Below are 25,221 nucleotides of genomic sequence, written 5' to 3'. Positions count from 1 at the left end.
GCAAACTACAAAGGAATGAAGCTCACAGCAGAGCCACCGAACAATAAGGACTGGTTAAAGAGTGAAGGTAGGTCGTCTTTACACTGATTACTCTGACATTGGTATTAAGCCGTCGTCAGCTGTGTGAATTCTGCCGAAGCCCAGCACAGATGCAGCGATTGCTGACAATTATTCTGTTTCAGTTTGATTGCACATGATGCAGGTGACTAATTAACAAAACAATGGGACACAAGCATAATTCATTTCCTCAGCAAATGATCGACTGTTTGGCAGGTGTTCTGACTGCTTATTTTTGCAGCTGAGTGGGGAAAAAAATGTCCATAACAGCACACACTTCCCATCAATGGTCAGTCTACTGCAATCAGTCAACTACATTTATATCATACACTTGAAAGTATTTATTTATGTTCACCGTGAATGCAATCCTTGTAAAAACAAAAGGTAAGCATTCCTCTGCCTCCCTGCTGATGTCTGCTGGTTTTACACAATCACTTCCTCTGAACTTGTCAGAGGAAGACTTATGATGGCTTCTGTAATAACATCACTAATGAGCCATATTGAGTTTTACTTTCATGTCAGCAGTCATTTTGTCACACTTCAGATGATGGATATCTCTCCAGGGAATAAAACTTCAAAGTCTGATTACACTGTGCAACTCGGCCAATAGAGTGATCCTCTTTTTTTTGTTCTGTTCTTCCTCTTCCAACCTCTCTTTCAGCTGGCTCAGAGCCACCCAGGCCTCCTCAACCCCACATGACGACGGCCCAGCAGAGCATCGATGGCGAGCCGGAGCTGAGCCGGGTAAAAGCCAGAGAAGACAAATGTGATAAGCTTGGGGAAGAGGATGAGCCTCCAAAATGCAAACAAAAACTAGGAGACGTAGAGGAAGAGGACAAGCGGTGGCTCAAAGGCAAACAGTCGGCAGGAGAGGGAGGTGACAGCGTCCCTGGCAATGTCGGCTGCCTCCCCCCTGACCACACACAAGGTAATCCCACCTGCAATCTTTTCCTTTTCATATCTAGGGAAATTGGCTTGTGCCACAGTGTCACCTGCTCGTATAAAGCTGTTTAATATCATGACTTCAACCAATAAGGGACTATAACTCATTCCATATGGGGCTTAGCATTATTATTTTTTATTTCTTCAAGCCCATTTCTTTGCTCTGCAGTAGGAGGCTACAGGAGATATCGAGTAAAACCTCGCTAATCTCAACCGACCTGCTCAGAGAAGTAAATTACAGCACACACGAGGCCTTCAGGTTCCATCACTGTCCAGCAGCCTGACGAGCTTCCGATTAGCTGTTTTCCAATAAGGTGGACTGAGGTCTAATTACATAAAAGGTACACGGGGTCCTTTCATTGCACCTGCTCGTCATCGACACACAACCTGCTCCACAGTCCACTTTGGTTAAATCTCTGCGGGAATTTCCCAATTACACATCATGTAATATTGCAAATTAAGACCTCTGTGTTCGAATACATGCGTCTCAGAGGGATACACAAAGCAATAAATTGCACTAATTACAAAGAACTAATTACAATGTCTGCAATATGAAGACCTTTAAGAGAAAACTGCCAGACTAGCAGAGTCTAAGAAAAGCCTGTGACCAGGGGGTTGCTTCTGAAAGTGTGCAGACTTTTTTGGTTATTAAAGCTTCTTTATAAAATAGTTAACATAAGAGGCACTGTTGCACAAATCATTTAGTTTTTACCAGGGAAGCTATCAACGCTGTTACCCTTTACCATCCTAAGATCAGCTGGATCACCTCGGCAGACCTGTTGTTTAGGCTGATGAGTAGTTAACATCTTGACGAGAGTCCATCAAGATATATAATAATAATTTTTACTTTATTAATCCCGATTAGGAAATTCCACTTTGCATTTGACCCATCTTTAGATGTACAAGAGAGCAGTACATCTAGAGATGTACAGCTACACATTCCAAGGAATACTTTACTAATTCTCACAAGTCAATACTGTAGTAAAGTCCTGCTTCTTTCTAACGACGGCTGTCAAAAATCAAGCCCCTCCTGTCACGACGTCACCTAGAGACGGTTATTCATGCTTTTATTACCATCCCAAGCCATTTATTACTAATTCCAAGGACCACTTTACTTATTCCAAGGACTAATTTACTAATTCAAATGACCACTTTACTAATTTCTAGATGAATTGTGCTGCTATCCTCTGGTTTTCACTGAAAGTAATGTGTTTTTTTTAAGAAGAAGATTATCATGTAAATTTTCTACTCTGTTTTAGGCATATTAACTCTGGCACAGTAACATATTTGACACTTCTGCAGTAATCTTACGTGGTTTGGCTTTTTTAAGAGCAAGGTTACACATGCATCTCTTGTAGTTGTGAAGATGTACCCCATTTCTTTTGAGATATGTCATTTCAGACAGGAGGCAGAAAATAAAAATAGGCCTTATAAAGAAGAGGTTAATTTCCTCGTCTCTGTAGCTACCTGTGTCCATGGTCTATGATTTAATCCCACTGCAGCTTCCCCTGCAGTGCTTTCTGCACTATGTGCTCGCCCCCCTACAATCAGGCAAAAAGATACTAAAGGTGAGCGAAAGACCCGCTCTCTTTAAAAAAAAAAAAGAAGAAAAACACCCCTATTCAGACGACTCCAGGGGAGAGATAAAAGCTTCACCGTCGATCAGAAATGGCAGCACTAAAAAGGCACTGCAGGGCATCAACTTGGCCCCCCGTGTGCCCTTTAGACGCACACTTTTCCCTGGAGGCGGCCAATATGTCTGCAGCCCTGTGCAAAAGTTTTAGTTGGAGTTATTAAGAAGCATCATCAGTGTCAGAAACAAGGACCGTTGCAACAGATGGTTCCCGCAGAGCTCTGATCACAACATCATGAAGTCAGTCAGGGATTACATGAGGACCTAAATCCATAGATGCTTTGAAAACAAGCATACCTTGACTCTTTCTGCTCGTCATGTTTGTTGGTTACATGTTGTTGCCTGTCTTTCTCCACCAGTGTGTGTCTAATATGAAAAACAGTGGTTGTCCAATAAAAGTGACCTATGGGGTCAGGAGCGGTGCCTAATGATTTTTCTCAACCTGGCTGTGGTTTTCAGGAGGCAAACCGCAGAGCTGTCGACCGCCCCCGCCTCTTGATTGCTCTGAGATTACTTTCCACGCAGCACAGACAGGCAATCACTCCTCCTCCGCCGCTCCGTCTCCCTCTCTCTTTACTGTCTGTCGCTCCATCTATCTGCATGCTGCGACTATTTAAACATCAATACGTTTGGTTTTTTTTGTTTGTTTTTTTTGCCTTTTGTTTGTGTTTTCGGACATTAGTTCAAACACTGCAGCAGCATTAGTCGTACCGTACATCTTCATACCACAGGAGCGTGGTTCGAATTTTGTTTTTCTACATCTGTTGTTTCAGTGCTGCAGAAGATGAGATGACTCAGTCCAATTAGTCGCTGTTTTCTTTCTCTCGCAGTAAAATAGCAGATAAATCCCTTGGGGTGTTTTGAAGGCACTGTTCATACTGTGTAAGTGACAGTCTAATAAGACGGCTTTGTAAGATGAATTGCCCCCATCGTATAAATGGCCCACTTAATGCAGCTGGCGCATTCCGCCACTGCAAACAGGGGAAGGAGGGTAGTTTTAAAAAAATGCTTACAGAAAATATAGGGTGCACATTGCAGAGATGCAGGGTTTCATTACAGATATAGCAGGACAGAAGGATAAATGAGATTTTTGCGAGATGCTGGTGTCCTAAAAACGTTTTGGTTCCAGGTTTGTAGCTCTACACAAATGCCTCCGCCTTGTTATTTTGGTATTTTCAGACACAAAGTGGCCTGTTCCTGCTGAAGCCGAGGGTAGGATCAGAATAAAGTGTGCCAGACCTTGGAAAATTGCACCTATGAGGATGGCAAACATAAAAATGAAAGATGTGGACTTTGCACAGAGCGGGTCAAGGAGAAAGAAATGACTTGTTAGGATGATCTCACTTTGAAACAAAAACAGTTTTAGTATCACAGATATTAGTCAAAGCAGTCAAGGAATGTAACTGATGTTAATTGGCCAATGAAACTACGGAAATAGTGGAATATCTGCAGGAAATGTCAATGACAACTATTTAACACTGATTGAAATCATTAGTGAATGAAATAAAATACTGAAAGAAGCATAGTGAGTACATGACTAAGGCCATGCTGACTGAATTAGTGCTTCAGAAAGCTTAATATATCAAGGTGGGTAAAAAAAAAAAAACTATTAAATAGAAATAAAGCATCTAGTCAATATGAGCAGTAATCACAATTAAGGCCTAACTATCTTAATAAAATTAGATATTTTTTAGTAAAAGGACATTAACTCAACTGCAGTTAGATACCGCTATGAGGTGTGAGTGCTTTCAGTGATCATTACCATTTCATTTTATACATCAGTTTAATTACTTTGCAGAAGCAAACATAAGTTTTGGTCCTCTGTTGTTTTAGGTAAGGTAAGATCATAGTTTCACTATAGAACCGTAGAAGCATTCCCGAGGCTTAAAAACACAAATGTTTTCTTCCAGCCCAGAGCATCAGCAACCATGGCAGAATCAAGCCATGCTGAATCAACCATGGTCAAAATGACAAAGTTCGGTTTTTGAAGAAAGACTGCTTCATTGGGTTTAAGCAGCAAAACTAAGATAAAGCATAAAACTTTGCTAGGTTTAAGGAAAATGTCTAATTTATCATTTTTAAATATTAAAACTACTTGATTAGGTTTATGCTGTCACACTACTGTTCAGTCAAAAAAAGACTGTGGTTTGGGTTCAAATGGGCCATTATACAACATTTCAGTCAGAATTTCAGGTATACATAATTAAACCCTTCTGTCAGAAAGCCTTAGCCGTGTCACTTAGATACAATGCAGGAAGTCCGCAGTCAAGTATTGTTATCTAAAGGATGTAAATGTTGGACCCGGCAGGTTTTCATACTGCATTGTTATCAGAAAACATAAGTGTTAACATAACTTTTCAATATTTAAACAACACTCTTTGAATTTTTCCTTGTTTCTTTAAATATGCTAGACTGAAGAGCTAAAAGTTAGCTTTTAAAAGCTAACAGAGTAAAGTACTACTCCTTGTGATTTTAATGCTAAGACATTGTAATTTTTTTCAATGGCTTGGCAATACAAGACTCATGCATCACTGAAGCCTAATATTCAATATCAGGTTGAATACTGAATATAATCAAGTATCAGTCCTGGTTCTGTTGGATCTCAGTGCTGCGTTTGATACTATAGATCACAGAATCCTGTTGCACAGCCTGGAAAACTGGGTTGGACTTTCTGGAACGGTCCTTAAGTGGTTCAGGTGCTATTTAGAAAGCCAAAGTTATTTTTTTACAATCTGCAGCTATGAATCCAAGCAAGTGGCCATGACCAGAGGTCAGTCCTTGGACCTCTTCTGTTCAACTTGTATCTGCTCCCTTTGGGTCAAATATTACAGAACTTTAGCCTTAATTATCACAGTTATGCAGATGATACACAACTTTATGTGTCTTTCTCACCAGATGACTGCAGCCCAATAGACTTATTGTGTCAGTGTCTGGAGCAAATAAACACCTGGATGAAGGAGAATTTTCTACAATTAAATGAAGACAAAACTGAGATTATTCTGTTTGGTAGAAAGAGAAGAGGTTCAGCTTTGGTAAACACCTGGAGTCTCAGGCTCTTAAAATCACAGACCAAGTTCATAACCTTGGTGTGTTGATAGACTCAGATCTGACTTTCAGCAGCCACATCAAAGCTTCACTAAGAAGCTTTTTACCAACTCAGAAACATCAACAGAATGAAAAGTTTAGTCTCCCAGAAAGACCAAGAGAAACTCATCCATGCATTCATCTCCAGTAGGCTGGATTACTGTAATGGTCTTTTACCAACAAAAGAGCATTAAACATCTCCAGCTCATCCAGAACACTGCTGCTAGAGTTTTAACCAGGACTAAGAGATCTGAACACATCACACCAGTTTTGAAATCTTTACACTGGCTTCCAGTCCGTCACAGAATAGATTTTAAAACCCTTCTGATCGTTTACAAATCCCAAAATGGTTTAGGCCCAGAATACATCTGTGATAAGTTCAGAGAATATAAACCTAGCAGAGCTCTTAGATCCAGAGACTCTGGTCAACTAGTCCAGACCAGAGTCCAGACTAAACATGGAGAAGCAGCATTTAACTGTTATGCTGCAACTGCTGTTAACTGTTATAAACCTTTGGCAAATAATTTTAGTACAGATAAAGGTTATCCATCTTAAAAGTCAATTAAGAAAGTCAGTTTGCAAACCCTGTAACGGGCAAGTTTAAAATATTATGCATAAACATTTCTGCCACTTAACCCTCTCAGACATTGAATACATAAGCTGATTCTGTCTGATAAGATCCAGTGCAAGAACAGGACAGTGCTTTTTCATTTTAAACTCTCTTGTCACACGTGTCAGTATTTCCCCCCATTAGCAAACCTGATGACCACACGCACTTCCTCATGAATCCGCGCTCACACCGACACGGCAGACAACTGGCCACGCGAAGTGATTTAAGGCAAGTATTATCAGAGTGTTATAGGTCATTGTCTAAATGAAGCGTGGTCGAACAGCGCCGGTCTCATTTCCACCGCCTGACCTTTTCTTGCTGGATGCTGGCGGGAAGAACGAGCTACATCGCTGACACTAATGACCTGCTCTTTCTTCTCTTTCTGTTTCTCTCCATCTGTCATTTTATCACTCTCTTTTTTGCTCTGGAACTGTGTTTCCATCCTTTTGTTCAGCAAATTCTTTGGTGAACTTGTGAAAAATAAATTGGACAGTTTCTGTCAAAGACACTGGCTTTCTATGCAGCAGCACAGCATCACTCAGCTCTAAAGGAGTGCTGTTAATTTTGCTCTAGTGAGTGGATTAAAGATTAGCCTAGCTTAGCACACAGGCTGTTATATGTCTGATTTGTTCAATGCTATAATTACATATATATAAAAATGACAAAACAATCAAATCTTTGTTATAGTTAAAATTATGTTAAAGGAGATTGAAGGGCTATATGCATTATTAAAACAGTTTTGGAGTGCTGGTATTTTTGCTGTAATGTTAAATGTCTGTGCTCAGTTGATTTATTTAACCCTTTTTACAAGAGTTTGAACTATAGAAGAAGTTGACAGATATGTAATATGCATAAGTTGTAAGATTACGTCCAAGCTATTGATTTGGTCCATAACCAGGGAAGCTAAAACGTTTGCTACCTGACAGAAATCAACCCTGAGCTACTTTTCGAGTTATTGTTGATGCACTCGGTTAGCAGTTAGCAGCATCTTACAGGCTAAGGAAACCAAACTTATTTTAAGCTTCGTGGCATTGTCTTTCAGGAACCCGTGGTATTTTTTAATTGGTTTTCAACACATATTTATGATAAAAATTTAATCATCCATTAGGCATTTTTTGTTTAGCCAAAACAAATTCACTAGTTTCTCCAACAAATGCTAATAGAGAATATTGGGCACCACTTTTGCTAGGCTAGGGTAACTTCCTTTTTTATTTGTTAGCTCTTAATACACAGCGATTGGTCGAGTCTCTGAAAAATATGTGGAAACACTTAAACACTTTTTTTTGGCTAGTTTTTATTAAAGTTTGAGCAGTGTGAGTCCAGTAAATAAGCTCAGATAAGCCATGACTCAGTATAATAATGGAAAAATAAACAAATAAAAAAAGGGCTGTCAAAATAAACGCATTAATGCAAATAGATTAATTTGGAAAATTAATGCATTCCTTTTTTTTTACGCATGTGCAGGATGGCCCATTTGATATATGAAGTACAGCTCATATTCAACTCATTCGTCACATCTGACATTTTTGGTCCACACTCCCTACCAAAAGGCAGTAATGCACTAAATTATTGTGTGCCAGCTACTAAGAAAAAGAGAAACACAAGGAAAAATATCTGTTGCATCTACATCTGTGTCCCAATTCAGGTAGTTTTTATATATATATATATATATATATATATATATATATATATATATATATATATATATATATATATATATAGATATATAGATATATAGATATATATATATATATGTCAAACTACCTGAAGGAACAGATAATTTTAGCTGTGTCTGTCTTTCCCATACTTTACAATACTTCACACAAAGATTATAGAGATGTAAATAAAGAGGCAGCCGCGGGGTGTCAGGGTGAATTTGCATTCATATGTATCAGCCTTAAGGTCCATCAAATGATGACATTCACCATGCTGTTTCCTCGTTTGTAAAATAGGATGAACCCAGGTTTCTCTTTTTCTTTTGTGCAGTAGAGTCAACAGCAAGATTTTTGTCAATTCAAGCAAAATCTTCCGACTCTTCATCCTTCAAATCTTTCTGTCACGAACTGCTTTGAAAAATTTCAAAATTCCCTCCAATATCATAACCAATCAATTTCTTGGAGAAAAGCGACCAGAGAGCACTGTCACTGCCGCTTGTTGCGTCCCGTGTGTTCAGTTTCACCTGGGGTGACAATGAGTTTCGCCTGTCACTGTCATTGGCCGTCCCCCGTGTGTCGAGCCCATATGAACAATCCCTATTGCAACCATCACTGAAACCAATGAGTATATAAACTGGACAGCAACAGTGATCCTGGAGATGCTGGGCCAACATAACATCAATATGAAGGGCAAGAAGGAGGCACCATGGAGGATGAGGTTGGAAGTCAAGATCAAGGCAACTCAGAGGGAAGTTAGTCAACTCCCAGAACTGATGATACAACCACAAGAGGGGTACCCAAGAGGTACAGACAGATGTCTATACCTGAGGCTCTGGAAACTGCCAAACAAAGGCTCCAAGCAGCTAAAGTGTACTCCCAGTGACAGGTAATACCGTACATGCCAACCCACCAAGTCTGGAGACTGAACAGTACTGGAGAAACATATAGGAGAAGAAAGCATCACATAACAGTGAAGCACAGTGGTCAAAAGAACTAAAAGTGGACCACAGCACCCTCCCTGAGCAAAGTCCAGTAACCATCACAGTGGCAGACATCCAGAAAAGAATTTCAGGTATAAAGAACCTGGCCCGGTCATGATCCACACCAACTGGTTAAAGACACTAACTTCACTCCATGAGCACCTAGCGCCACAAATGAACCAAGTGCTGAGGGATGGGACCCACCTTGAATGGCTGACCAAACCACGATACTGAAAGATCCCCAGAAGGGAACAGTCCCATCCAACTATCAGCCAATAACCTGTCTCTCTACAACATGGAAGCTCCTGTTGGGCATCATAGTGGCTAAGATAAGTGGGCACATGGATCAAAACATAACATAGACACAGAAAAGCATTGGTAAAGGTACCACAGGAGCCAAACACCAGCTGCTGGTTGATAGAACTGTTGCACGAGACTGTAAAACCAGACAGACAAACCTGTGCACTGCCTGGATCCATTACCAGAAAGTCTGACTCAATGCCACATACATGGATCCTGGAATGCCTGAAGCTGTACAAGAGCAACAACACTCTAAGAGCCTTCATTGCAAACTCAATGAAACTGTGGCAGACCACCCTTGAGGCCAACTTCAAACCAACTGCACAAGTCTCCATCAGATGTGGTATATACCAAGGAGATGCTCTTTCCCCACTGCTGTTCTGCATTGGACCCCTCAGCCAATTAATCAACAAGACTGGCTATGGCAGCCAACTTAGGAATGAGGTCACCATCAGTCACCTCCTCTACGTGGATGACATTGAGCTGTACGCTAAAAGTGAGCGAGACAGTGACTCACTGATCAACACCACCAGGATCTACAGCAGGGACACTGGAATGTCATTCAGACTGGAGAAATGTGGACGAATGGTAACAAAGAGAGAAAAGGTAGTCCATACAGAGGGCATTGCACTTCCAGAGGGCAAAATAATAGATGTTGAGTAGAGCTACAAGTACCTTGGCATACCACAAGCAAATGGTAACCACGAAGAAGCCACAAGGAAAGCTGCCACAGCCACATATCTGCAGCGAGTAAGGCAAGTCCTGAGAAGTGAGATGGGAGATTTTAGAACAAACCAGAGCAGAAAGAATGTTTAGTTTAGCAAGTTTGGTGTTTATATTTTGAAATGTGATTAATCGTGATTAACCCAAAGCTACCCTGTAATTCATCAGATTAAAAGTCTAATTATTTGACAGCCCTACAATAAATAAATACATTTCATATCACAAGAAACTGAAAAACTTTCCATTTTATTAAATGTTGCTGTATCCTCAAAGCCTGGTGAACCTGTGTAAGGGCAGAAAAATTTACATACAATGGAATAATAATAAAAAAAACAGGACATTGTTTTAATTTTCAACCATTACTTAAAGTTTACACCCTAATCTTCACAAAACAAGATCAAAATGTATGTTAGTGCAAACATTAATATTTAGAAAGGATTAAGTGCTAAAGTGATCAGTGACATCTGTGTGCATGGAGTCATTGTTGGCATGGTGTTATCCTCTGTCAAACAGGATGGAAAACAAACATGTGAGGGTATTGATTTCACAGTTCTCCTTAGTTTTATTGCAATTTACTCAGGCACAGTAACATTCACATAGAGTTGACTCTGGGAATACATTCTCTGAGTTTCCCAGATGCCTCTAGGCACCCACAACATGTATTGAAAATAACTTATCATAGAGATCTAAAGAACTAGTTGAAAATGTTTTGATCCGTTTAGAAACTTGATCATAATACCCTGGTCTCATAGTTATAGAGGCTGCTTTTAGAAGACTCTATTTAGACTGTTTAGACCTCCATGTTGGTCTGGTCTTACACCAACTGCTGATATCACAAATGTTAGCGATAAATGCCTCAACATTTTCATTTCTGATGCTATAATTATCTGAAAGCAATAAGTATGAATATAGAGTAGTTTTTCTAAACATAAACCCTATGCACACAAATCTTTCTGAATATTGTGCTACGTGTTATAAATATTAAAAGATGCTGGATTCTAATGTCTCTGTTATTCATTGCATCACTAAAGGAGCAAACAGAGTACCAATAAAGCTGGAAAAGCCAATAATGAGCCAATAACATATGCTCAGTGAGATATTATTCAGCCTCTTCTTCTCTCCCTGCAGACTGCGAAGATGTGCCGTGTTCGACTTCTGCCTCTGATGCTAAAGCCGATGGGGAGGACAACGATGGAGATGACGCCAGCACCACCCAGTCCGTCTATCCGGGCCTGCAGTTCTGCGCCAGCCTCTACACGGATCGAGTATATCTCTACACCAAGGTACTGCTGCCTTTTTAAGTGTTTAACTTTGCATTTTTCAGCTCAAAAGGGGAACTGAGATATTTTGCAAATAACTCCCCCTTTTTTTCCCCCATTTTTTTCTTTCCTCTTTAAGGTTGTGAAAAGGTGGTGCAATCATAGGGAATGTTACACTAGCCTACAGCACATACTTAAAGTTTTCAGTCACTCCAGGACTTTTTAAGACTTTTCCTGAAGTGACTCTTTCCTGAAAGATGCTTTTCTTTTCGTGATAGTGCATCATTTCCTTCACATGTTGCCGTTATCAGGTACCCATCCTCAGTAAGAAGTCAGCTTTCAGCTCAATTAAATTTATTTATTTAGAAAGTGCTTTTACACCAGCCACAGTCGAAACAAAGCCCTGCACATCTGAGATAGATTAAAGTATATTTTAGTAAAGCTTTTAACTGAATATATCTATTAGTCTCTTAATCTCATGTTAAATTTGGTTTTTTTATTCTCAGACTGTGTTTTATCAGTTTATTTTATAATTATTTATTTCACACATTTATATTATTTTGCATTATTAATGAACTTGTTTTAATATTTAACCCATGTCTACTTTACTTTATTTACTCTATTTTGATCTGATTGTGTTTTGTTTTTTGTATTATTTTATTTCAGTTTTATTTAAATTTCCAGCGTTTAAGTTTCCCAGTATGGTTGGTGAAGGTTAATGCTGGGCTCACACCAAACGATTTTCACGGTCGCAGACTAAAAACGGAAACTTTAGGAAATCGTAGGAGTTTTACTGGAGTCACAGCGCTCCCGTCATCTCGGCCGTTAGGTGTAAGCTGGTAATCTGCGCTGTTTAACGTCAATCTTTCCCTAGTCTTGGATCAAGTTGCAGTGACGAAAAACGATCACCAACCAATAGATGAGCTCTGACAAAAGCAGAAACAAGAATCCCGACAGAACACCGGCAAAAACGGATGTTTAAAAAAAAAAAGACGAACAAGAAGCGGTGATGAAACGTCGTCGGTGGAGCGTCCAGAAAGAGGAGCGGATGGTTATTAAGAAGTAAACGTCTGCTGTGGATCATTTATGTGTTACAGTATAATGATCTAACAAATGAGAAAAGAACAGAAACTCATTCATCCTCCAGACTCTGATGAGTCGGTGTAAAACCTGGTGGAGATGTAAAGCCACACTAAATAATGATGATGTGTAATTCCCTCCTGGAGTAAAACTCTCCCCTTGTTTGCTTTGCTGTGGGCAGATCAGCCTGTTTGAGATCAACTGTCCAACATATCACAATAAAATGCGAAAAGAATATAGTTGTAGTTTTGTAAATAGTGACCCCAAAAGATTCACAGGCCGAGACTTAAAACTCTAAACACTTGTCTTTAGATGTGAGCTGGTAGTTTTCTAGAGTCTTTTGCAAATCTTTTAAAAGTCTTCTGGTGTAAGCCCAGCTTGAGACAGCACTTAGAGGAATCATTTTATATTTATGTCGTGTATATGTGCGACTCTGCATTTCATTTGCATTGCATTGCATTTCTTTATGTAAAAAAGATTGAATGAATGATTGAAAAACAACGTGAAACAATTCAGATTCAGTACAAGGAATAAAATATTGGCAGGTGATGAGCTATGGGGGCTCCATACTCCAAAATTATCCACAAAATCTGATTTAATTGTCACAGTCTGGAGTCTGATGAAGATTAAATAAATTAAAATGATCATAAGTTATTAGTCAGCGCAGTGGTGACGCACATCAATACAAACACTTAATGTTTATGAATGCTCCATTTATGTACGTTAATACATAATAAGTATAATAAGTCCATTTCAAACAGCACTGCCTTCATACTTCAGTGTGTTCCATAGGTTAACGTAGTTGTTAGCCAATACATCCACCAGAGGGCAGGCTAGAGCACAGCTCCGAGTTCCAATGGCAGCTTTAGACAATAACTAACATGGCGACAACAATGGAAGAGGACATGATGATGTTCATTGTTATTAAGAGATATAAAAGGAAGCAGCGCAGTAGACAGCTGTGGTCTGTTAAATACAAAGCTACTTCTTTCTGGTTCCTTTCGGGGGGTCAAATATCAACCCCTGTGATTTCCGGTTGTACTACTCTGTTTGGTGCATCAGGATTTGGATCTGCAAGGGCCCCAAAAGCAAACCAAATTATGCATGGAAATTATACAAAAGACAGTTCTTTTAGCGGACGCATATGGGCCTTTAAAAGAACTGGCAGGGAGATTGTAAATGGCCAGTTTTCTCTCACTGATACCTGTTTCTCCTGTTTACATATTCAACCGAATGTTTCTAAACCAAAACGAAAACTGAAAAAGCTTAAAAAATAAATAAATAAATAAAATTATTGCAGGTCCTTTTTTAAAAACTTTCTCAGCAAGAGAAGCTGATTTTTGGCACGTAAGTTGCAATGTCACAAAATCATTTTATCCTCTTTATTTATAAAGATCCTGACAGTTTTCGAGGTTACGACGACTGATGTTTGTTATTTTGGGGTTCATGGCCTAAAAAAAGTTTGGGAACCACTGCCTAACGCAACAGAGAGTGGAAACAAATGTATGTTCAGACAGAGGCTTCTTCAGGTAGCTGAAATATCAAAATAACAGACGTCTCCCTCTTGAAAAAAAGTACTGCAACATAATTTCTCTTTAATTTAACTTCATCAGATATAAAAATGAATAATAAGCTGCAGTGGATCTGCTATAGAAAAGCTGTCCATGAGACTACAAGCAAGGTGCCAGAGAGAAAGATGGACACTGTTTATCTTCATCGTCCAGTCATGTAAAGCACCTGAAGACAGTCACCCACTGGGGTTAATTACATGGAGACTTTAGATGTTTCATTCTCTAATCAAGTCAAATGTTCATGCAGCTGCTTCCAGCACCCATCAGATTAATACATGCTGTATTTTAACCCTAGTGTGACTCTGATTACTCTCCTGTGCATCCTTTGCACTCCTGAGTGCCACTTGCGAACAAACCTCTGTATCGATCACGTTGTAATACTTACGGCCCTTTTGTTTCATTCATGAGGGATCAAATTCCTTCCCCGCTAAAGCAGATAAGAGGCGAGAGGCACTGAACTGAATCACCAGTGGAATATTTCTCTGACGGCAATAGACAAGTGTCATGTACGCGTGGCTGAGACGATAAGCCATGGAGATAAATGTCCCCCCTATGTCGTTTAAATGATAAACTGGGGGAATTCTGGCTGGGAAGCTGCCACACTGGGATAATCCCAGACCAGGCAGAGAATTCACTCGGGGTGTTGCTCAGTGCTCAATCAGATGACAATTTGTCACCAGTGCTTGGATGAGAAATATTGAGAGTATTAGGAATTTTATGCCCATTTTCTCCCCATCAAACAGTTGTTTTAGTCAAGGATTCGCTGTCCTTGATTTTAGGTGGGCGGATGCTTTGTTTCTTGTCAACACTCCTTTACAACATCAGGATGATACAGACGCATCTCATGTTGTGCTAAGCTGACTTTTCCATGCTGTCGCTGTTGTATTGTAGTGTCGTATGACTACTGTCGGAGTGTTAGGTAATCTTTGTCCCTTACATAAAACACATATTGGATGTTCAGCATAGCACCAATGAGCCACAAGATTAAAACCACCTTGCCATAATGCTGTACATGATCTCTGCAGGGGTTATGTGGTATCAGGTATCAAGACATTGGCAGCTGAGTCTTAACCTTTTAAAACCTGAGGTAATCTGATTGAGAGATAACTGTCAAAATGGCAATTTTGGAGACCTATCCTGAACTGTCTGCACTAAAACCTCCAATGTAGTTCTGCTTCACTTTATCAGAGCTGGCCCTAGCAGAGATAATGTTCACATATTGTACTAATATCTGATGTAGGTTTAGAGCTGTATCATTTAAAAGATGTTCAGATGCATCCTGAAAGTCATTTTTAGGCAAGCCTTTTTTCCATTTTTGCTATGTGCCATCTTCAAAATATTCACAAACAGGTTTGGGTAGGAATGGGAATCTAAAACCAGTTCCACTCAAGAGCCGTCCCCAATTTTCCAATGCATCGGCATTGTGCGCAGTGGGCTAATCAATACCTGTACTGGTGCTGACAGGTGCTGGCCAGCTCACTGATCACAAATAAACAATGTCAGACATGCGTCTCTGTTTGTTGCTGGAAGAGGTAATGTTGAGCAGTGATTACCAACCTTGGGTCTCCTAAAGAGGACAGGAGGTTCTCGAGGCTTTGACTATTCAGAGCCATTGCAATTAAAAATTAACACCATGTCCACACAGAGACGAGTTGAACTTCTGCATCCAATTAATGTTCATCTATGTACTGGGGTTTAGTAAAGTCAGTCAGCAGGCGGAGCTACTTCATGTCTATCCTCCTAACCTTGATTTTTTTCCTGCAACATTTAATTAATTAAACCAGTCTGAGAAACTCCACAGAGCAGATGATTTGTCCCCATTTAAAAAAAAATGAAAGCTATTTCTTGTTAATTTAACTGTGGCTTTATCGGTGGGCTGGACTCAACCAGAATACAGTATTTATGATGAGAATCTAACTAATAAAAGCATAAAACCAAGTATGGTTTCAGCAGGGGGTTTTATTCATCTGTCTCATGTTTCAGTTAGATATTGTTTGCCTTTATTTTATAGAACTTTCTAGTATTAATGAGGTTTGCTGGTGACACAGCTGTAAAATCTACTGGTCATAAGACATTTATGAAGATAGATCAGGTTCAGATATAAGAGGCTTCAGCTATGCAGGGGCGGGTCTACAAATATTCTGTCGGGGGGCCGGGCAGGGGCACTGACCAGGAAAAGGTTGGGACAATGAGATATATTTTTTAAGGTCTTTATTTTATGTAATATTGAACTGACAGCTAAGGTGATAATCTAATTTAAAAAAAAGAAATTAAAATAGAAACATAAAAAATTATGATTAATCATTTGTAAGCTGTGATTACTCCGATTTTAAAATTATAATCACTTGACAGTATTCCCCATTATTTATATATATATATATATATATATATATATATATATATATATATATATATATATACTGCAATGTTTATATTGTATATATTGCAGTGACGATCCATTTTTATCAAATTGAAAATAAATTGACCTTTCTCTTTTTAAATAAAAATGGGATTCTAATTTTTTGTATTTACTCGTGAGCTTGTTGTCTGTGTGGCTCCTTTCTATCACATCTAGCAGGGCTCTAATCCTGCTTCATGCTGTTACAGCACAACCGGCTGCATCCTTCCCCTGACTCTCTATGATATTTATTTAACCATAATCCAAATAAACAGGAGGGCCTCTGAGCGCTGAGGGTACGACACAGGAAAAACTTCCTAATGTTGATATGCATCTTTAAATCCATGGGTCTGCTATCTGCAGGTATTAACCTTTAGACGTTATCCTGTCTCCCGTCTCCTGTCCCGTCCTTTCAGTCCATCTCCGAGCCAGATGTGGCTCTAACAGCTGAAATCCAGATTTTAGCATTCCACTGGTTGTTTGTAATATCTTTGGCACTGTTTGATTAGAACTAATACAGACTATAAGTCTCTTCTTGGGTGTCAGATCGACCGAAGTTAGTGTTAATAAAGCTGTAAGAACTAAGTTTACTGTAGTTATTTTTTCATGTAATTATGCTGCTACTCCAAACCCACTGCAGCATGATTACCTATCATTACATTAAGGTACAGTCTCGTGGATATATGCATGTTTTTCCTCATACTCCTCATTATTGTTGCAAAGTGTCACAGAAGAAAAAACATCTTCAAATGTGTAGTAGGAAAAAAAGGGGAAAACAAGACAGATCACTAACAAGCGCCTTGGTTGCTGCTGGAATTTCCATGGCAACCAGTAAAGAATGATATGTAGCCAGATTAGTGAACTTGAAATTGGATTCGAGTTATGCAAGTTAGTAATTAGAAATCTGATTGCTTGGCTAAAAATACCTGAAGTTTTTAAGAAAACTGCGATAGAGTACATAATGAAACTAATTGCACATGAGCTTTGCAACACTGGATATTGGGTATCTAATTACAGAGTGACACTTTGGAACAACTGTCCATTGTTCCAGCCATTTAACACGGCTACATTTAAATTTATCAGCTTTTTTTTACCAACAGTAACCATAGTTTTGTGTTTACTTCCCATTTCTTTTATAAAAAAACGAGTGTGATAATCTATGAACTTTTCATACAGTGTTTGCAGGTCTGCATAAGAAGTCTGTACCAAGGCACAGTAGTGCTATAAGCTAAATGCTTTAATCAGCAAACTTTGATTTTCTAAGTTCACCCAGAATGCAAAACACCATAATATATTCATTCCAGCCTTGTGGCAAACTCAGCCAGGCATCTAAGACCTTAAGTCAATAATACTCTAAGTGTAGGAGGAGTAAACACAATAGGATTCAGGTTCATTATTGATGCTCTACTTGACTGTTTCATCCCCGCTATAGTCATGTGAAAAGGAAAGGACATTTTTTAGACTACAAGATTTTAAGTAAAAAGACATAATAACAAAACAAAGATGAAAAAATATCTTACCGGAACTTAAAGTAAGACATCCTCAGATTAACATCGGTGCATTTCTTCATGCAGTTTCATGATTTATTTTGCATTTCTTTGCAAAAAGTTAGTTGCAGCCTAATTGATTTATCATAATCAAATCCTCTATAAAAGCAGAAGTTTTGACTGTTTATTGGTCTGAATCATTCAGGTTTGTGTTAGCACAATGCCAAGGAGGAAAGACATCAGCAACGATCTTAGAGAAGCAACTGTTGCTCCCCATCAATCTGGGAAGGGTTGAAGATGTTTCTAAAAATACTTGGAATCTATCAGATTGGTAGGAAACATTTAAGACAGCTGCCAATATTCATGGGAGGGGAGATTTCAGCAAGTTCATCTTAAGGTTAGACCATGCAATCATCAGAGAAATCACAAAACCCAAAGGCAGCATCTGAACAAACTACAAGACTTCTGGAACAATGTCTTTTTGACATTAAAAGAGGAGATGCTTGGCGATAATGCACAGCAACACAACTTAAACACTTAAAACCAACTATAAAACACAGTAGCTACAGGACCTCGACACCTTGTTGTCATTTGGTGGACCATGAACTCCTCTGGATACTAAATTATTCTGGAGACAAATGTTACTCCATCTGTCTGATAGCTAAAGCTTGGCTTAAACTGTCTTGTGTGCCGTGGTGGGACCTTAAAAGAATTGCGCAGAAATAAATTCCTTAGAGCAGCTTAGAATGTGCTCCAATGTGCCCCTGCCTGGGCACTGAGGGCAGTTAGAAGACTCTGTTTTGCCCCAGATGGAAAGGTTTGATGCGCTGGGCAGAATGTCATATACTGCCTGTACAAGGAGCTTTATGCATGCCAGAGATCAGTCCATGTGACATTCCGGTTGATGGCCTGCTCCCACCTTGTCCAGGCACTTTGCTGCCTTAGGCCGACAGCTCTACTGGTCCTCAGCTACTCCACCTCTGCTCCCACTTCCTCCTGGATCAGTCTATGTCTCTTCTTCCCCTTGGCCTTCTCAGATGTAGCTTTAAAAAGGTCCTCAGACTAGCTCTACTTTGGGTCATGGCTCCAAACAGGGCAGGTTGTGCTTGCAGTGCAGCTTCACCGGCTCTCCATGATCCCTGTCTGGGCCACCTTGGGGTCACTGAAGTCCCTATACATCATTACCTCTTTTGCTCTTGTCACCTTAAACTCCTCCTCTAGTAATTTCAGGGGCAGCTGAATCTTGATGTTCTGTCCATAGAGGGCAATGCTGCTGAGGCTCCTAGGAAGGCCCAGCCACCTCCTAAGGAAGCTGCTGGCTTTCCTCTTCAAGCCCTTTATGATGAAAATATGAACTGTCACTGTAAGATAGGCAAGCAAAGGCCAAAGAATCCTAGGCAGGATACGGTGTTGGTAGATCCAAGCCTTGAAATTGCCATTAAGCCCTGACCAGTCCACTGCCCTCAGCCAGCTTTGTAGCTCCCTACAGGTTTCCTGAACAGATGCTGAATCCTTCAGGCTGCTGTTGAACACCTTGCCAAGGCTTTTCACTGGCTTTTCAAAGACAGTTGGGATTGGCATCCTGCCAATGCTAAAGCAGAACCTGTCCATGACTTGGGTCCATGAAGGCCCTGATTGGTGGTTGGCGCACTCGTGTTTTGATCTTTGGGCCCCGACACTGAGTTTTTAGTGGCTGTCACAATCATGTTGATCGCCAAGGAAAAAGGATCACAGATGGTACAGTGTATAATGATCCCAAACTCAACTCTGTGCCACTCCGATGTTAAAGACCCTGATGAGACTCTCATGTTCAACTGGTTGCAGTAGTCCATGATGAGTTCAGCCAGTTGGTCTGGCACATGATGTTTCTCCATGGTTGTTTGAACCAGCTTGTATGGGATGGAGCCTAATAGCCAGGTCAAGCCAGAGCACTGCCAGGTCTCCTTTATTCTCTAATGAGCTGGGTCAGCAAATCACCACTGCTGTGCCACTTTCCCTCTTCTCTAGATGACTTTCAGGTTCTTCCACAACCGCTTCAGTAACAGGGACAGTTCTTGTAGACATTGTAAGGCACTCAACTTGGGCCAGGAGCTGAACTGGATCGTGCCCTCCTCCCAACATCCTGTTCTTCTTTCAGGAGTGGCTCCCTGCTGTCAAACTCCTTGGTGGGTGTAGGTGGTTGTATCAGGGTGTTGCAGTAGCCCAGCTCCTGCTGCCTGTCAAGGTCGTTGTAGGTGTTCTGGATGTACAGATCAATATCTTCCTTGGAGCAAGCCAATCTCCCTCTGTGCTTCTGTCTCAGGAGTTGCTTGGTGAAGCCAAGGGGGTTGGCTATGAAGGGTGCTCGCTTCCTGGTTCTTTCTTTCCTCTGCCTTCAACGGGGGGTGTTGCTCTTTACTGGCCTCTTTAAACTCCATCTTGAGGGACTTAAGCTCCTGCCGGATCCGGTGGATCTTTGCTGCTCTCTGGTTCATGGTGAAGGGTGTTTTTTGCTGTTGCCTCTATCACAGATTTGGCAGATTGCTGTCTTGCAGGCCTGTGGCCATTTGACTCAAACCCTCTCTGAAGGTCTGTACTGAGGGATTGGTTGCAATAATAATAATAATAATAATAATAATGGATTAGATTTATATAGCGTGTGTGTCTATTATTTATTCATGCACACATTTACACACTGATGGCGGATGCTGCCATGGAAGGCGCTGAACCACGACCCATCATGAGCAATTAGGGGTTCGGTGTCTTGCTCAGGGACACAATACTTGGAGGTTCCTGGCTCTATGGGGTATCTCCGGGCCAAGTTCCTCCTCCGTTTCACCAGGTTGTAGACCTGTGCGTTGTGGCACTCTCTCTCCCTGTAAACATTTCATTTGGGTCTGATCAATCTTAAGGCCTCGGCTGTTCTTACAAACCTTCCTGTATTTGCACTTTATTGTCTATTGTCCGTTGCCATTGTTCATTAACCTATGGTCTGTAAAATAGGGGTGCAGAAAGTATATCATATCAGAGAGGCAAATTAAAAGAGAATGTAACAGAGCAAGAGACAAGACGAGTCAACATTGGACTGACTTTTACTGGCTGAAGAAAGCTCAGAGAAGAGACAGGGTGACAATGGATGCTGAATTAACTGTTGTTAAGTTCAGTAGTCAGGCTCAATGGCCTTCTAAGGACCAGATATGCATTTTTATGTCCTGACACATTTTCATATGATTATAGTTCAAATATAGGCTGCATTTTAACCACAGAAAGCTTCCCAAAATGGACCTTTTCCAATATTATTTAGACTACCCAATGTGTTAATTTTTTAACTTTAGGCACTCAGCACCTCTGACTGGGTATTCCAACCATCTTTCTGGACCAGCCATCTCAAAGACAATCTGAATAATAGTTTCCAAAAAGCTGAATAGCTGATAGTTTTTTTTATAAAAAACAACATTCACTTGTTTCAAATAAAGAGCTGGAGCCCAACCCTGTGGGAAGGAGCCACAGTATCAAATTGTGCAGTTTTTCCAGACTGCAGGTGAAGATTTTTTCCCTCTTTTCAGAGAGGCATCACTGCTGTTTGTCAGACCTCAGTGGAAAGACTCACAACAGCTGTTTAAATGGATTTTTTTTCTTCCTTGTGACTGAAATGCCACATTACACAACATCTGCTGTCTGAGAAAGTCTAAGAATAAAAACATTCATGCACTGACGCCCACCTTCTCTGACACCTTGTTAACGTTTATATGATAGCATCAGGAAGATTTACTTGCACTCTATCTCTCTATTAGTGTTAAAGTTATGTAAGACAAACTCTATTCTGACATTAATGCTTATCAGGCGGGTGAAACAGTAATTCTTCTGCATTGTCGTTCACTCAGAAGGACAGACAAGCAACTGAAGAAGCTCCAAACAGCTATATAGGCTGTAATGATGTAGCAGTGAAGCACCATATAACAGCTTATTTCTATATCATTTATTAACAAAAACTGAAGAAAACTGCAACTCTTAAACACTGAATCTATGTTGTTGGTAAGATTAAAATGTTTACAGCACTGTACATAAGTCTGAAAAAAACCTTTAAACCTTTCATTTCTATTTCTAAGGATTCTTTTAGCCTTTAAAATGGTCTTTTGAACAATAATTTTCCAGGATCAAGGGATGAAGCAGTGCTGAAACACATAACAGACAACTTGGCAAAGAACCTGTTTTACATTTTAATTTCAGGCACTTTGTTACCAGCAGCCTATTGCAAAGACACATCATTTGTTTCGTTTTTTGTCGAATTTATATCAAATACAGAAGATGACACAGTTTGACAGACATTAGTCGTATTTACATCAACAAGTTGATTCCCAAAGAGCTGTTAGCTGAAAACTTTGCATATCTTTGCATGGTGTGCAGTGTCCTTACCCCTTTGAGCCCTGTGCTTATTTGTTAGGCCTCTGCTTCAAATTGAATGCTAGGGCTGCAACTAATGACTATTCTAATGGTCACCGACTATTAAAACGACTAGTCGACCAATCGGATTATGTATCTGATGATTATTATGATTGGATCTTATTTCACTTTCAGCTTTGAAATCTTGCATGAGGTTGTTATGTAAGTCCGACGTTCCTCCTCTTTTAAGTGTTCGAGCATTGCAGATGTACTTCCGTGGTACGCAAGGTCCGCTTTAAAACTCACATGTATTTAATTTATTTTAAAAGTTTAACGTGAAGTTATTCCAGACTTTTGACGTCCTCTGCCACCGTTTTACTCCCTAGTCCGCCGCCATATTTTTCCCCTGGCGGACTTTATTGCACATGAGCAACTCTCAGCAGAGATAAAAAACAAAAAAAAAGAAGACGATGTCTCACTCTGTAGTTTTTTTTCCTCCTCTTTGCGCATGTGCATTGTGCAACTCTCAACAGAAATGGGATTAGAAGACGATGTCTCACTCTGTAGTTTTTTTTTAATTATTATTTATTTATTTTTTTGCCAACAATAGTCGACGGCTAAATTCGTTATTTTTCGACTATTTTTATTGTCGACTATCGTCGACCACGTCGACTAATCGTTGCAGCCCTATTGCATGCCCATAATTAAATGAGTAAATCTCTGCAACCACAAGCTTTACTGAATACTTTTGGAGTCGTAGTTAAAGGAACACATTATTTGTTAAGATGTGTAAATATCAGTATGTGTTACTGGCAAAGAATAAATGAAGATGTGAAGATGGCACAAAGCACAAATAAAAAAATTTTTAGGTTTGTCTAAAAAACAAAAAAAAAAAAATATGAAAATCTTTTTGAAATGATGCAGCTTTAAAGCTCAATCAGATCATAAAACCATATGTGAACATTATCTCTGCAAAGGTCAACTCAACTAAATTAGAGAGGTTTTTCGTACAGACACCTCAGGCGTTGTGAAAATCCCCATTTCAACACGATTTCACTGGCAAAAACATTGAAGAGTGCCAAATATCCGATCTAAGCGGGACACCTTTTTTGTGTGTTTCCACATAAAAAGAACTGGGAAAGGTTCCCAACCATCCCATCCGACCTGTCCTACTTTTTTTGGGATCCTTCCGTTGGGCTACCAATTTAATCAATCCAACCCAAAACGTTGAAGTTTGACACACTGCAATGCGTTGATTGATTTAAAAAATAAAAGTCACTTCCCATGCGACCTGGCAATAATAATAATAATGGCTCCTTGTTTAGAGCAAGTTATTAAATCTCAGTTTAAAATGGCGTTACGAAGCACCGCCATATTAAATCTCAGTTTAAAATGGCGTTAAGAAGCACCGCCATATTAAATCTCAGTTTAAAATGGCGTTATGAAGCACCGCCACATTAAATCTCAGTTTAAAATGGCGTTAAGAAGCACCGCCATATTAAATCTCAGTTTAAAATGGCGTTATGAAGCACCGCCACATTAAATCTCAGTTTAAAATGGCGTTACGAAGCACCGCCATATTAAATCTCAGTTTAAAATGGCGTTATGAAGCACCGCCACATTAAATCTCAGTTTAAAATGGCGTTAAGAAGCACCGCCATATTAAATCTCAGTTTAAAATGGCGTTATGAAGCACCGCCACATTAAATCTCAGTTTAAAATGGCGTTACGAAGCACCACCATGAAGAAAGAACACAAACTGCTTTATGCCACACTAGATTTCCATACTTTCTCACTTCCTTGACCATCTTTCCACTTCACACTTTTCTGCATTAACACTAGAATTACCAGGATTTTCAAGCTCTTCTGCAGTTTTCCCTCCCTCCACCACACTTAATCACCACATTTACTAACCTATCTTTTTTTCAAATGAAGTACTCTGGTAAGTTTTCGTACTTAACACAGACTTTTGACTCTCACAGAAATGAGTTGAAATCTGTAGTGATTTATTTATGGATTAGATACACTGCAAAAATAAATGTAAGCATTCAGTGTAAACACATTTATGTGAAGAAAACTCTGCAGCCAACACTCAACTTTACCTTTAATTCCTTTCTATCATCTTCTCTGTCTACTGCCAAAAAGTGAACCATACAAATAAAATGAAACAACTCTGCCTTATATATATATAAATATAGCCTATACTTGCATTTAACAAACCACTACACCCACTTCCTGTTTTCCTGGTAGTATATGTAAATATATGCTGGTAAGAGTATTTGCCAAACCAATAGCAGCAAATATGACTGATGGAAAATGTAGTTAAATGAAGCTGGAAAAACATTAGTGTGTTTGTGGTTTTGTGAAAATGGCCATCTCCAAAAAACTGCAGATTTTATGTCTTTTTTAATAATCTATTATCCAGGCTTAAGATGTTTTATGATTAATATTAGTCACAGCTCTGTGGTGGTAACTGTGCTTCAGGGTGCATTCTTCATCTCTGTGTCCTCGTCTTTAGGACGGAGCTCCGTTGAACTTGAGCTTCATCCCTCTGGACATCAAACTAACCAACTGGGACGACTTGCCCGAGGCCTTTAGCCAGCGCCGGGAAAATCGAATACAGGTCTGCCCTACCCACCAGGCTGAGTGTGTGTGCTGTATATTCTTTGATATTCATGAATATGTGTGGGTGTGAATGTGTACCGGAGTGCCTACGCCGTGAAGATGTACCTCCTTAATATGTCTTCACTATAAAAACATTTGAAAGTGGAGTTTTTGATTAGAAATCTTGCCATTCTTTTCTTTTTGTGATTAATTAGACAGGCGAGAAAACACAAGCATATATATTTCAAAATTCTGTATTTATTTAATTGTGCGGTTAGAATTTAAATTCCCTTCGGCTGCTTTATGGTTCGCCTTAATTTCAGACAAAGATCATTTAGTTTCATATCCCAGTCAGTGGAGATATCTTTTCATTTCCACTGACCCAGTGAAGATAAGACCCAATTCAGTGTGAGGGTTATTAAACCTACCACATATGTGTGTCAGTGCATGAGAAACTAATGACACTACTGATCATG

At 39.7% G+C, this 25,221-nt stretch overlaps 1 protein-coding gene across 2 annotated transcripts in view; it reads left to right on the top strand.

The window, feature by feature from the left end:
* The window catches only part of zranb3 (zinc finger, RAN-binding domain containing 3), a 119,693-nt gene that overhangs the window by 57,347 nt on the left and 37,125 nt on the right, over nt 1-25,221 (top strand). For both annotated transcript variants that reach the window (XM_041978486.1, XM_041978487.1), the window contains exons 14-16: nt 719-985; nt 11,113-11,267; nt 24,660-24,764. In XM_041978486.1, coding sequence (XP_041834420.1) covers nt 719-985; nt 11,113-11,267; nt 24,660-24,764 — 527 coding nt within the window. The remainder of the gene's footprint in view (nt 1-718; nt 986-11,112; nt 11,268-24,659; nt 24,765-25,221) is intronic.

The sequence above is a fragment of the Melanotaenia boesemani genome, chromosome 24 (genome assembly GCF_017639745.1).
Source record: "Melanotaenia boesemani isolate fMelBoe1 chromosome 24, fMelBoe1.pri, whole genome shotgun sequence".
Classification (NCBI taxonomy): Eukaryota; Metazoa; Chordata; class Actinopteri; order Atheriniformes; family Melanotaeniidae; genus Melanotaenia; species Melanotaenia boesemani.
Note: the sequence above shows the minus strand (reverse complement) of the source record. Positions and strands in the feature narration are given on the sequence as shown.